The 15,442-nt window shown below is 38.8% G+C and overlaps 1 protein-coding gene across 1 annotated transcript; it reads left to right on the top strand.

Moving 5' to 3' along the window:
- The first annotated feature begins 3,053 nt into the window (after positions 1 to 3,053).
- tunar (TCL1 upstream neural differentiation-associated RNA) lies at positions 3,054 to 14,649 on the top strand. The gene is made up of 2 exons (XM_074692064.1): positions 3,054 to 3,879; positions 10,363 to 14,649. The coding sequence occupies exons 1-2, from the start codon at positions 3,808 to 3,810 to the stop codon at positions 10,546 to 10,548; spliced, it is 258 nt and encodes an 85-aa protein (XP_074548165.1). The 5' UTR covers positions 3,054 to 3,807; the 3' UTR covers positions 10,549 to 14,649.
- The last annotated feature ends 793 nt before the right edge of the window (positions 14,650 to 15,442 follow it).

Genomic DNA, 15,442 nt, shown 5'->3' with positions numbered 1-15,442 from the left:
TAGCAACCTTAAATGTTTTTGACTTTTTAAATGCTATGTGCCCTCACTTGAGGTTTAAATGTAGCAGAAAAACTGCAGATGTTAAAACCCAAATGTTAGCTAAAAGAATCTAAGTTGCTTAATGTACAACAAAAATACCAGGGATAATTCTCCTGTGCATAAAAATCATGCGTGGTGCAGATTAACACACCAGATGACTCACAGCACAGCAGCAAAATTGAAAAGTTATAAAGTGAAGACAGAGGCCATTAGTTGTTATTTTGACAAGTACAAGTACCAGCAACTCTTCTGGGACTTACATTGGCTCGATGAGAAAGGACAGCGGTTGGCCAAAGGTCCCATGATCACCATGAGGTAGAGAAAACTGTCTGATTTAGTCGTAAGACTCAGAAAAAAATTAAATCAACTGCTTGATTAATTGTTATAAAAGCCAGATTATTTCTTCTTGAGGGAGAGGCAAAGGAGTTAGTCAATAAAATAAAACCCACGGTTGCCTTGCTCCTCAGTCCAGAGGCAACGTTTCCTTTACATTTCCATTTTTATTGCTGTCCATTCCAGGTCATTTCATGCACAAAGCAACATCAGGCCTAAACTAATTTGTTAGTTTCTGTTTCACATTCAAAACATTTCCATCAGCAGCCGAACCACCCAAATAATATAATATTGTTCAAGGAAAAATCTATTTCAAAAGAGTTTTATTTAATTTCCAAACCACAGTTTCCTGCATTCACAGGCATGGCTGAATTATAAACCTCTGGCCATTCACTCTGCATCCTAATACAACATCAGACTACTTTTTTTTCTTTTTTAATACTCTCAATTTTCTTTAGGAATCAGTGAAATGGAAAATGCTAAAGAAACCCAGAAAGCTGCCTCTTCACAGCGCATTTGTAATGAAAACAGACGCTAGTTGGAACCCAAAAGTCAAAACAACAAAAGTAATTGTAATGCAGCATTTATACTGTCCTTTTTTTTTAACTGGAAAGAACTATCCCTTGCAGAAAGCCAGAGGCGCACAAATGATTAGTAGACCTAAATTAATATTCAAGTAATGACACAGCTTTTCTCTCAAAATGAGTATGGGCAGCATGGCCTGGGTGAGTCACTTTGTCTCAAAGATAGAGAGATAAAGTCCTTCTGCTTGAGTTCAAACACCGAGCACCTGTGTCCTTCCCTCTGGCTGAGGGGGAGTGAGAAAGAAAGGATTAGAGGGAGAGGACTGGATAGGGTGATACTCGGGGAGGGTTCCCTTCACACAGTCAATGTTACTGAGATTCTCATGTGTAATCATGAAGTAGGTACTGTATGCGTCCATGTCTGACACAGCAGTGAGGTACTTTGAGGGCAAAATGTGGGTACGCTTAGCTATGTTTCAGAGAGCGACTTATATAAGAGAAGCTCAGATTTATGATAATGACCTCAGAGAGGACAGCAATCTGTCAGTCTATTGAAAAAAACTGCTCTGTGCTGTTTCTTTTTAATGAAGTTTCCTCAATCATTACATGTTACTCCTGTATATCTCACTACTTATAAGCTGACTGCCGGGGCTTGCATTTATTAGTCCTAGCCGTGCCCTGAGCGTTTCTTTGTTTCTCTTAACTGAAACCCTCTGGGGTTTCATTGTGGAAGATGAAAAATAAAGCTTCTAGTCAGCTCACTTAGCTCAGCCACTAAATAATTTAATAATAATTTAATAATAACTAATACTGTCACTTTATAAGTTTATTTCATCTTCAAAACCTAACTGTCTGAAAACTGTTATCGTGGACTTTTTCTGTTTGACAGAATATACAATGTCAATGTTTCCTCTACAAGTGTAAGATTTGTTCATTTAATACTTCTCACCCTCCATCTCTATAAATGACATGTATCGCCAACAACAAAAACAAGGAATTGTCTTTCAAGTCATACCTATAAATTAGATTTTCTATTTCCTTTACCTTCATGGGTAAAACTAATTCATTGTATGGAAACTAATGTAATGAAAAATTTAATTTATTTTCCTTGCTGGGGTGTTGGGGTCGCTACGCTTTAAAGCTATACCCAAATTGTCTACTTAAAAACTTTAAACACTAAGTTTCTGTTTCATGTTAATTGATTACACTCGTTCTTGTTTTTGGTACATTTTGGGGCCAATGAGATTTCTGGTCACCTGCAAAGACGTTTTCTCAGAGATCCCTTAAAATTGTCCAGTTATTCAACATTGATAGTTTGAGGAATATTATGCTTATAAAATTTAGATGAAAGCACAAAAGTAGTTCTCCAATGAAAAGAAACCTAGTCACACACTGTTTCTTGTTTCCTGTGTTTTTTGGGGTCAATAAGATTTTTGATCACTTATAAGAACTATCTTTTCTCAAACTCACAGATTTATGCAAAGTATTTTTTTTTAACATTGATGTTAAAGGAATTCACACTAAAATTAAGATTGACTAATAACAGTTATTTTGACTCATGGTGTCCCCTGATCTTTCATCATAAAGAAACAATGTTGTTGGTTTGAACACAAGAAAGTTAAACACTTTTCTGTCTTTGGACTTCAACCTAAACACACACTGATTCTTGTTTTCTGTGATTTTGGAGTCCATTGGTTTTTGGATCACTGAAACTGAATTAAACCATTTTAAGAAGCCTAAAAAAATCTGTTGTTGTTTCATACTTTAACACACTAGTTCAAGCACTCATCCCTCTTACTTAAAACACACAGTATAATCTGCTGTCCTTCTTCCCATTCTTTGGCAAGAAAAAACATATTGTGCACAATTGCAAAATCAGAAATGCAGATATGCAAACATACGCCCCCTAAAATGACTTGGAGTGGGACAGTGGTTTATTTTCCCACCTTCACCTAAAATTGTCACAACAATGTACCAGAAGAGACCCTCACCCCTCATCGTGGCCTCTGTCACAAATGCTTCTCGTCGCTAGTCTCTGTGTGACTCCCCTGAGTCGGTTGCCAGGCAACCGTGGCTGCATTAACATGCGCTGGAAAGAGAGGGAGAAGGGGATACCTCCTGCCTGTGGAGCGAAAGCAACCACGACAGCGAGAGGAGTGTGAGGCGACGGGTTCTTCACTCTCTCTCGCTCTGTCTTACAGCCGCCCAGTGTCCAACTCCGCTCAGATAGTTAGAGACAGACGCTCAGCCACTGGAGCGCACTGAAAGGTATGTCAGGGTTGCACAGCATGTAGAGCAAGAAGAGGCTTCTTCCACATCAGAAGGGGATGCCTTTCACCCAGCTATTTATTCCAGTTTGAAATGATTTAGAGCCAACATGGTATTAAAGTTTGAGAGGGGAGATTAGCTCCTATAAAAGAGCTTTTTGTTCATGTCTTGTCTGAAGAGAGGAGACTCAAATCTCCTTTTACTTGGCTAAGTCTTCTGGAAACAAAGACTAAAGGAGTTTGGACATGCACATAGGATAAAGCTTTACTACCCTCCCACCCCCATCTGCCCATCATCCAACTCCATTCTTCAACTTGACATCCTTCTTCCACACAGACAAGAAGAAGAATACGAAGAGGAGGAGAAGCAGAGGTGGGGAGGCAAACAAAGCAGACAGAGAACGAGGAGGTGGGCAGCACAGTTTCAGCTCTCACAAAGCTGAGGAGGAGAAAGTGAAAGCAGAGAGAACTTGGCCACTAGTGAGATGAAATTCTGGGAGGAGAAGGTGGAGCGCTGCAGGGTACGATTTCCACCAAGAGCCCTGAAATTGGAAAGCCGGGAAGCCGCGCCAGCACTCTCTGGATCCTCTGCCTCTCCACAGCCGAAGGATGAGAGGGGACCACTTTCACCTTAGTTGCCAGGGATGTCTGTGCACTACGGGAAGGCTATCCTCTCCAGCATGTCCAATGCTATGTTATTCCTGATGCTTTGTAAGGTAGGTCCTAAAAGTAACACTGTCATTGAACAGCATTCAAACAGACATACTTTCTATATTTTTTCACCTGTTTTAAACATGATGAGAGCTTTGGGTTTGTTCAGCATGGTGACATAATTTTTAGAAGTGTGAGGATATTTGCAGGTTCAGCTTTCTTTGCTCAAATGTTGATTTACTTTGAATAAACACCCTGAAAGTTTCACAGCATTCAAACTGTTTTGTTTATTTATTTTTTATGCTCTTTTTTTCTTTTTTTGTAAGATACAGTTAGCATTTTTTTCCCCCAGGAACCTCCATTCACATTCTACTCTGGGAGTTGTCCTAATGCATGTTGTTTACAGGTGCTAGTTAGTTTTAAATAAAAAGAAGTATTTTTTTTAATGGTTGTTTACTTTTTAAAAACAACACTCATTTTCAAAATTTTTGCAACAAAAAAGCCTTTTTTCTCTTATTTTGGTCAAATTTATTCTTGCCAGTCTGACAATTCAATCTCCAACTTCCTGCATGCTTTTGTACTTGGTTGCCAAGGCTTTTGGCTGACTAAAAAACAAAAGGCACCCCACGATTTGATATGTTTTTGTGCTCTTCTGGTATTTATACTTAAGTAAATCTTTAACTTTATTCACAGAACCAAGTGTAAAGGCTATGAAATATATATAAAATTAGAAACCTGCCTTCTTCTCACTCATCTGTTTTCATCTCTGTGTACTGTACTCAAATGTTACCAGACTGTCTCTTTGTGTGTCAGAGTGTAATGGGCGTCAACCTGAATGTGTGACTGAGCATCATCCAGAGTGGTGGTGAACTGTTTCCTTTAATTCCATTTCACAACAATGCCAAAAGCCACCCTGCCTGCCAGACCCTGTTAGCATCTATTGACATGCTCATAGTCATTCAAGTAGCAAAGGTTTCACTCTCTGCTGATCTGATCTCAGCATGTTAGTTTCTGTTTGGTGTAAGCGGGAGGGTACGTAGTTTGTTGTCCCAACTATGGCATCGCCCTCTTTTCACCTTCTCTCCTTCTTGCCCGCTCCTTTCACTCAGAAACACTTCTGGCTGTCAATGCACACGCGGAGAGCCAGGCGTGAGCTTGTCTGGAGGAGGGAAAATCCTTGAGGGCATGCTTTTGATTATGAATGATAAAATGGTTATGCCGAGAAGCTACGTATGACATTAAAATCCTGACATTGACACCTCTACTGATGATTAAAGACTGAGGGAAAAGTTAAGATTTAAAGTGTCGGAATTGCTGGAAATAAGCACTTGAGTGACACTGAGAATCAATAGAGAGATAAGTAAATCCTCTGAACCTCAGAGTAGCTCAGTCAAACAACCAATCAATAAGAGGTGGAGAAGAGGATACTGAGGACTGTATTTTGACCTGATTAATAATCCTTTTACTGAACGTGTCAATACATTTCATCGACTTTTGTGTCTACTTTGTCAGGCATTATGACAGCTCTGGTGTCTATTATACAGTATACAAAAGGCGAGCGTCATTATAGGAGGTTAATGATAACGACTCACTCACTGTTAAACACCAGAGGTACTGGAAGGCGTTCATGTTTACAGTAAGCAGCACAGCTGTTCTCAGTGTTACGCTGTTCCCTCAGCACTCAGGTTTTGTCAGAGTGAGGATGTTGTGTTTACCATTACAAGAAAAAGTCTCGAGAAGAAGTTTAAAACAAGTAAAATTACTTTCTGTCATTGGTAAAGTTGAAGCTGTCGTCTCAACAATCCTAGTGACGTTAGTTTATAATTAATTAGGTCCATTGGTTAATAGTGTGCACACTCAGTGTGTTTTAGGGGGAGGCAAAGGATTACTCAGCGTGAACAGAAAAGAAAAACAAACAGGGATTTGAATCTTTTGGCCATTGCCTAAAAAGAAAATAGTTGGAAAACAGTCAACAGTAAAGAATGAACAGCACACCAGCTCCTTTAAAGTGAAGTCAAAATTTTTCAAGCTATAGGTTATACGGCCCACCTCCTCCATTATAACAGATGGAACTCAAACACTAATATATATATATATATATATATATATTAAAAAAAATGTGACATAACATCATGATTGGCAGCCTGAGGAATCTTACAGCTTTGTTGCCAAAATAAATATGAATTTTGGAAAGCAGAGGTCAGGTGACTTCTAGATCTATCTTAGCTCTAGAATAAATCTGAAATGCATTATGTTGGCATAAGTATGAAGCCTGTTTGAGAGTGCTAAGAAATGGAGTTCTCCCAGAGTCCACTTGAGGCTGGCTGCAGAAACACTGGAAACCACACCAATTAAAAAAAGCTTATTCTTTTGCTGCAGAGATAAACATGTTTATGATCTTGTTAAAAATGATTTTGAATAACTAATTTTTCTATCAGCACACACTGTATGCCAGGTGGATAATTTCAAACTCATTATTTCAAGGTAAAACACTTACTAGTTTTGCCCATTCAAGGACAAGGCTGACTTAACTGACAGGAGCGCACCAGTAGTTGACTATAAAGAGGCTTAAGGCCCGCCTCTTTCCCTCATCCTACCCCAGACAAACCTAGGTTATTGAGATCAGCATTTCCAATATGGTGTCTATCAACAACAGCCCTTAAAGTGATACTCCGGGATGGAACAAGTTGGGTTCTATCACAAGGTTTAGGGCAGAAATTACCCCTACAGCAGTGATTTTGTGCAGCAGAAGCCCAGGGCGACCGAACACCCCCTCCCTGCTCCTCTGCCGGTTTCCTCTGCACTCAGACGGGGCCATATTTTACTTGACCAAAAACACAAATAAACGGACTCCCACCGAAAAAAATCTGCTATCGGTCTGCATTCACGCTTTATTTAGAGAATTTTCAGTGCGCTACTTTCACACAAAACACAGCTAAATAAGGCTCTAGTTCTTATCGTGTTGTAAAACGAGAGATAAAATGAGAACTAGAGCCTTATTTAGCGGTGTTTTTGTGTGAAAGTAACGCGCTGAAAATTCTCTGAATAAAGCGTAAATGCAGACTGATATCAGACTTTTAGGTGGGAGTCCGTTTATTTGTTTTTTTAGTCAAGTAAAATATGGCCCCGTCTGAGTGCAGAGGAAACAGGCAGAGGAGCAGGGAGGGGGTGTTTGGTGCGAGCGCTCTGGGCTTCTGCTGCACAAAAACACTGCTGTAGGGGTCATTTCTGCCCTAAACCTTGTGATAGGACCCAACTTGTTCCATCCCGGAGTATCACTTTAAAACCCTGAATCAAAAACATTAAGGTGACATCACTGAGACTACCGTCTGTGGTCTGCACCATCAAGGCAGTATTTTGGCTTCATTTCTTTACAAAAGGGGGAGATAGAGGCAAGCTGTCCACACAGTCAGTGGCTGAAAGTAGCTCGCTCATTGTTGGATAAATGAAATAGGGAGTATTGAAGTAGAAGTTATTCAAACTGTATTTTTCTGCAATATTAGTGTCAGTATAGTGTGATATTCTTTATTTTTCACTTCTGCCCTCTTCCACTTCAACCATCTCCCTACACATATCCTCTAGCACAGTTCTCCCTGTGGTTTTTGCTCACTACTTGTTTATGTCAGCAGCGAGCAGACGTCTTCATGCATGAGAGCACATCCAGCGCACCACACAAAGATCTCCATTCAGGTAGGGGGAAGCCCGGTGTGTAGTGCTCCCCAGGAGAGGCAGTCACAGCCCACTGACAGATCAAAGGAAGGGGGAACGCACTTAAACATAAGAACAGAGCCTGATGGGGTTTTTATGTATGTCGAAGCACAATACATGTCGATGATTGGACTCTGCTATCGTTCAGAGTCATGGTGTGGGATGCCAGGTCTTTCAGGTCTGAACAAAAGGCCTTTGACTTTCAGAGCATGGAAGGGTTTTTACAGTAAAATAAAGGTCATCAATAAACAAAAGCTGTTGATAGAAAGTGTTTCTATGACTGAGAGACACTCATCATCAGACATTTAACTGGGATCAGCTGTGTTGGTTTCATCTCCCTTGTTTTTTCCGCTTTATAAGACATAAACACTGGGAGTTTTAGGAACTGTTACCAGTTCTTCACATACATTTTTGGCACAAGCCTCCATCAAAAAAGCTTTAGTTAAGTTGATGCTGAAAAGGTCACTGACTGTAAACAGCTCTGTAAATGCAGATTAATCGTCAGAGTAAAGAGATCGATCTCATGGGTTCTCGTTTAGGTGAATTCAACATGAAACAGAACAAAACAAAACGAAAACAAATGCTGAACTGTATTTGATTCAGCATTTATCAGTGGTTCAACTGAGACCACGTGAAGGACTTTCACAAGAACTGTAACTCAGGTCATCTTTCATGAATACACCAGCCTAAAGCACTTTGTGACGCCGTTGGTGTTTCAGGAATTTTTTTTTTTGCACACTTACTAGAAGGCTAAAACATGGTTATATGCATCTAAGCTTTTACTTAGAGAGACATCTCCCTGTGAGAGGGTTTATTTTTAGTCTCCACTTGCGTTCATGTTTCATGGTTAGTTTTTAGCGTATAGAACCCATTGACCCACATGAGACACACTTTTACCCTGAGAGAGGTTAGGACACCAGTGTGAACAAGCTGCAAGCAAAAGAAGAAAAAACACCTGCATCAACAAAAATAACCCCCCAAAACATACAGCAGGTTGTAATCCTGGGAAACACAAATCAATACACCCACTTTTGAAAAGTCCCAGAGTTGAAGAAATACCTCAATTGATAGAGTCGAGAAAGAGATTTTTCTTTTTTCCACTTACCAACCTCAGTTGGCTGCCAAGTCTATTCCTCCAAAGTCCAGCCTGTCCATCAGGAAGAGAGTTGGTGTACATTTTTGGAAGTTTGCTGCATCATTCAGTCATGTTTTAACTGGGTTTCTACTTTCTTTTGAGAAAATGTTTAAAGAAAAAGTAGAAGGCAAAGGGGAAAAAACCCACACCTGCTTAAATAATCCTTAAAAAAGTATTTTCTGCAAGCATTTATTTACCTGTGTTATTTGTGTCTCACAACATACATGTTGCTGCTACAGGAAAAGTTGGTAGGAGAATTAGAGCCTGTGTCCAGTGACAGCTTTTTTAAGCTGCTCTCTCAGGATTCTTCTTGATTAAAGAAGACTCCTGATATCAGTTTTGTTGATAACAATGGCAGGGGAGAAAACTAATTCCAGCTAATATTATAAATTGTACTGAAACATTATCGGTCAGAGCAGATAGGAATTTTGGAGACAAATAGGGTAAATCAGTCTCATTTATTCAAGTGTGTGCACACAGACTTTATGCCACCCATTGCTAAAGAGCCCCAATTACAACTCATTAAAAAAGGTGAGCAGCCAGCTGACTAAAAAGTTGAGTATGTACTGTTTTTTTTTTCATTTTATGTCATTAAGATGGTTTACACTATTCAACAACAGACTATGTCCTGTGTTTACAACTTCCTTTATTCCACATTTGAATGCAGGAGATGAATACGATAAATTTCACTGAAGGATCTAAATGATGTAACATTGCTCTTGGATGAAAAATCTTTCACATATACTCAAAACTTTTTAAAATCCATCAGAGTCCTGGCACTCCCGTTTTACAAGTGCTCTTAAAATCATTGCAACCCCTCGACCAGTTGGGCTAGCAAGAAAATTCAACGGTTCCTCAAAGAAGCCAAAAGACAAGCATTTAGGGAAATCCAAGGTTTTATGGTACTGCATAAGAATCCAAGTGTTACAGTCAAAGGGACACATGATGCAAACTGTTCACATTACCATAACTCTTCAATCATTTGGACTAGCATTACATTTACAACAGTTCCTGTAAGAAGAGGGAATAAGCTTTCCAGGCATGATTTTGAACTCTTTTACGGCCAAAATAACAAAAAAAGTCCAGGCATTCTGTATGATACTTTGGTGATAAAGTGTTAATTTAAACACAGATTTAAAGAGGTTTATTGGTAAAACATTAGAGAGAAGCGGTACCTTGAGTTTGTATGCGTGCTAGGCTGCTTAAAAACTCTACCGATCTTTCATCGAAAGAGCTTCGCAACTGTGTTAATGTGGAAAATGTCTGTAGATATGATAAGATATTGGCAGCTGCACAAAGAATGAATTGAAATACAAATAGGAGTTATTAATCAGAATAGAAAAAAATAGATTCAATATATAGAATGGGAGGACAGCACTGTTGCTAACTTATGTCTTAATTCTTATTTTTTTCTTCTTCAATTCATAAATCACATCAGAGCCTCTAAACACGGACTTAAATTGCTGGACAACTTACATCCAGTTTTATGTTTTTCATTTTGGTTTCATATTTTTCTGGGTTCAAATGCAAATATAAGGTCAGAGAAGAGAACTGCAGTCGCCACATCAATTACTTATCACAGCACATATTTTAAAACTTGATTTCATTTTCATTATCGCAGTCCACCATGCACTGTTCAAAGACAGTTACAGTGACTAACACATGGTTTGTGTTTTCCCTTTCCTCTCTTATCTACTCGCTCCAGATTGGTCTGAGACGGAAACTGCAGACTTTTCCTGGGAAAATGGTAAACAATCTCCACTGTGATGAGGAAAAGGGAATCGAAGACAAGGAAAGTAAGGAGGAGAGTATTCTGGCGATGTTAGGCATCATTGGGACCGTTCTCAACTTGGTAGTCATCATCTTTGTCTACATCTACACAACACTGTAGATCTTGAACTGTTAATGTTCTCGAATATTCAGATCAGAGCCAATGCAGCACAATGTTTCCTGATTTGGAGATGAGGCCAACCTGTCGTGGTGATGAACCAGATCTGAGGCTATGTGATCGCCACATGGAGTCTGTCCTGCGTCTCTTAAAACAGCTTAGACAATGGGAAACTGGCTTGTGTCCCTGGCCTTCACAGGTACAATTAACAAGAACACCCAGTCTGGTTTGACTTGTACATAAATGCATGAGGCTAACAAGGGAGGCTCAAAGGATGCAGATTTTACCAACACTGGGACTTCAAATGCTGCAGAGAAAGCATGGAGACTTTTCAAATCTATTTTTCAGACTATCTTCTTAACTAAAAACAAAAGTTTTTTTTTTATTTACTGAAACGGGTTGAAGGTGGGGATGTATATAGGAGGAAGCTACAAGTTTCTGCTTTGCTGTTGTTTTTATTAAAGATTATCTCAGTGAAACATAATATTCATTGGTTTATTGCTAATTTTAGGTCAGTTTTGATACTGGTGTTTCGCTATTTAGCCCTGTGACAACGGACAATGGAAAGTGTTTGATTCATTGGAAACTAAATCAGTCAAATATGTGAAAGATTCACACAATTCTCAGTTGTTTAACCTGCTGATATTTCAACAAAACAAGTCTTTAATAGCCTTAGATTTGTCCAGAACAGGCTTGTTTGATATTGTGGTTGACACAAGATGGCGAAAGTGGAATCAACTTGTAAGAAAACAATATTGATTCCCACTAAAAGTTCCAATTCTGAGGAGGCTGAGGAGTGACAGATAGACTTTTGAATTCAGATTAACGGGACAAACTGCAACTTGTCCACCCTTAAGTGTATATAGGCTTCATGGAGCTTGACAGCAATGGGTAGTCCCCATCTCTTGATATCTGTTTGTGCATCATTGATTTAAAACATGTGCATAATGACTATATGCCTTAACACTTGAGGAAATGTCTATTTCCATGATGTATAAAACGATCAGGTTATTGCTACTTTGTGAAGGGAAACATTTATTGTAAATATGTGTATTTCATGGCCTATAACATGGTCTTATTTATAAAAAAGTTATTTAACGGGTATGTGTTGGGCAATTTTTTAAAGAATCCTTCTTTTGCCTGAAACATGCTCAAATCTTTAAGCTCATGAATTGTGTCTTAGTGAAATTTTCAGACCTAAGACGACTTCTTTTTCTTCACTTTGATACTTAGTGTATACGTGTGGGTCCTGTGTATGCTGTGAAAATGATATGCCTACAGAAGCTTTCGGTGAAACTTTCTTCTTCAAGTCTAGAGGCCTGCTTTTTCATGTGAAGGATCTTCAGTTTCTATTATTTTACTTAATCATCAAATAGTTCAACCACTTGGGAAACACACTTTGAGTCTTTAGGTGCTTTTTGACCAGTAGTTCCAGGAACCAAATGGATCATGCTGTTGTCTTCTGCTAAGTCCTATGAAGAATATGCAATTCAGACCAGTGATGAATGAAGAAAAAAAAGGTAATTGCACTATAGACCAGTTACCAGTTGAGGGCAGTATGACATCAATGAAAGCTATTTAGCAAAGATAACAGCATAGGCAGGTGAAGACAGGCCTGAATTATGTGCAGTTGTGTGTTACATTGCAGTAAGCTTGCAAGAAAAGAGAAAATTCACCATATGATGGTTTTGATTGATTTTAAAACAGCTTTGACAAGCAAAATACAAGTCTAATCTCTGCTGTCTAATCTCTGCTACCCATAGTTCCTGGACCTCCCCCAGGCAGGGCTGATTCAAGATGTAGATTAAAATTCCCAGATGGAAATTTAGACCCAAATTTAGACCCAATTCCCTGCAGTTGAAAAGCACACAATTCCTCAAAGGCTCTAGTTCCTGGGGGATAGTAAAGTAGTAGAAAAGCACCTCAAGTTGGTGAATTTTATTTTACCATCCCATGGGCCACACATATGGTGATCTTCTGCTGTTAAGGAAGCTGTTTCTTCAACCAAACCAAGGCAAACCGAAATGAAAGTGATTTTTAAAATTAATATTGTTCTTTATGACAGTTATCATGATAAAGGTCAGCTCAGTGTTGAGGATCCCCAGTGATCATTCAACAAACGTCACCCCAATCATCCTCTCCTGCTTGTAGCTTCTTCTTCTTCTAAACTAATTTCTTAGAGTCAGTTAAATGGTTATAGACTGTACAAGATTCTGTTTGAAGCAGGTGTGTCTCTTCCCTGCAGAAGTTTCTGTACTATAAAGGACGGTTTTGATATCAGACATGTTTTGGTTTCTGTCTGCAGCAAGTATAACAGTCTGTATAACTGTATGTCATCAACATGGGTCTCAGCTAGTTTCAGATATGTGAAGGCAAACAGTCTGTGCCAAGAAAAAAGGAAGACAAGCAGACTAATGCAATCCGAAAATCACCAGTTATTGGTTTATGTTACAATCACACCAAATGCAAATACTTGCTAAGTTCACATGTGCACCAATGGCAGATTGTTTTTGTTTACTTTCTGAATTGCGTGAATAACTTACTCCGACTGATGCCAACTGCACCGTAGGTGTGAGGTCATTAGACAAGGTTAAACTTCACAATGTGGCCTGGTGAAGCCAGAAAAGGGCGGGGCTTACTTGCTAGAACAGCCAATAGCAGACAAAAGTTTTTGCAACTTACCAGATAACCTGACCTCCTGAGATATTCCAGTTCTTGTGAAGAAGCAAACGAAGGCGGTATAGCATTTAGCAAACATGTCACACAAGACCTTGCAAAAGTTTTAATTAATTTGCCTTTGGTGTGAGGGCAACATATTATCACATATAGAAATATGCATTACAGTGTGGCTGGTCGTCTCAGCCTATGATGTTGTGTCTCAATAACAAATCACTCTCCAAGTTGTTGGAGGATTAAGCGATGCATCACATAGAAAGAGTGGTCTCAGGATGTCATTTGTTACTAACTAATGGTTTCATCTGAACCCTTGGATAGACTCCCAGAAGTTTTTGAGATTGCACTCCAGTTGAACTTTTGTGTATAAAGGACACAGTTTAAAGTGTGAAGTTGTACAACTTGTATGACTTAGGAGAGCAACTGGCTTCATATATTTTGATTTATTTCATGTGGCTTTCTGGGGTAGTTTGTGAAAAGCATATTTCCTAAAATATCAAACTATTAAAGAGGGGGTACTATGCTTTACTAAGTTAAAAAAACAGGAGTAGGAAGTAACAATGGTGTATGTATGTACTAAATGAGTACAAATGTTCACACCATTACACTTTCATGTGTTAACAAAGTTCTTGAATCTTTCTTACAACTGCTCAAAATGATCTGTTTCAAAAATAATAGCACGAGATCTTCATGAGACTTGCTGAATTAATGACATCATCACATAAGGATCACCTAATAAGTTCATACAAGTTGGGGGTCGGTGGGCCTCGAACACCAAGGTCTGCCCATAGCTCAGCTCCTGACAGACCTCCAGTTTTCTGCAGAAAGAAGCCCTAAAGAGACAGCAGCCAAAACAGAGTATTTCAGACAGAGGCTTTTTTTTTAACACTAGTGTGAGAAAATACAGATTTTTCCTTCATAGAAATAACCACGTAAAGCTACTAAGAGGGTACCAGAGCAACGGTATAAAGCCTTAAAAAGCACAATACCCCCACTTTGAAAAAAAAAAAAAAAAGCTATTGGAGCTGCAAAAAGATTGATAAAAATAATGTACAGTATTTACAGAATGTAAAAATAGACATTTAGGTTGGTCAGATTAAAACCTCATGATTTCAGAAAGTGCCTGACATCAAAGCGTCTCAACCTCAGCCGCGTTGACGTGAAGAAAAGGAAAACACACAAACCAATAAAAAGAAGTCATTTGCAGAAAAACACATCCCCCAGAATAACTTCTCTGCATTTATATTAGGACTGGATTTCTGCTTTAGTTGATAAAGTTATAGTTTATTTTTGTCCTTTTTTCTTTTTTGTTTTCCTCACAGAATAAAGAAACTTAAGGCCCAGAAAGCACATGAACAAGTCTTTTGAATGTATTCATATTTGATGTAAACTGGATTATTTCATACTCTGTTTTATTTATCTTTCCTAAATATGTTGTTTAAACTTTCTTCTATGTTTTCTTTGTGTGTATGCTAAATCTATTTAAACTCATTCACTGGTCAGCTGTTGACGAATGGGAGAGTGTGAAGTTTTTTCAGCCTGCAGTTTGAGTAAAAAACATTGAATAAATATTTCTTAAAGCAAATTTCTCTGGGTTGTTGTGGCTTGTATGGTGAAAAGGAATGAAGATCAATGGTATCAAGCATCGATCTGAACAGGAAAACTCTGGAAAATAAACATCAACTTGATTCCTCAACACATAACATCAATTTTAAATGCTTTTTTTAGAACATGCAGAAACTGTTCCCTCTGAAGAGATGAAATCTTTGAAAATCTATACTGTCCTGCATTTGACAGCTATGTGAGATAACAACACAGCCCTGAGGAAGAGAGCAGAGGAAGAACCAAACCTTACAGATTCTGAAGCGTTACATCCTGCAAGACAGCTTTCTCTGTGTGGCTGCGAATCAATCTGAAAGATGGCGAGGAATGGACAAAGCCGCAGAAACCGAATCACCCTTCACATGTTTATTTTTACCCATCTCATGTGGGTCTGTATCTTTTAGGTCATACATGTGTCAGAATAATTTCCCACTCCATTAAGAGATCTCTGTGACTGGTAACACACTGGAATAATCCTATTGGAGGAGAAAAATGAGACCAAATACAGCTTGACTTCACTTTTACTTCAGTTATAATGAATTAGGCGATGAACCAAGAAAACACAGTGTTGTTTGAAGACACCCCAGATGCATAAAGCTTGCTTTAGGCTATTGTTTCACCT

Source organism: Halichoeres trimaculatus, unplaced genomic scaffold (genome assembly GCF_033239565.1).
Source record: "Halichoeres trimaculatus isolate MK-OKI-2021-1 unplaced genomic scaffold, fHalTri1.1 fHalTri1_scaffold_17, whole genome shotgun sequence".
NCBI classification, from domain to species: Eukaryota; Metazoa; Chordata; class Actinopteri; order Labriformes; family Labridae; genus Halichoeres; species Halichoeres trimaculatus.
This window is presented reverse-complemented; position numbering and strand designations above follow the sequence as displayed.

Coding starts and splice junctions, on each gene's coding strand:
- tunar (XM_074692064.1), top strand. CDS start 3,808: ATGTCTGTGCACTACGGGAAGGCTATCCTCTCCAGCATGTCCAATGCT. Junction 3,880..10,362: donor TATTCCTGATGCTTTGTAAG/GTAGGTCCTAAA, acceptor TACTCGCTCCAG/ATTGGTCTGAGACGGAAACT.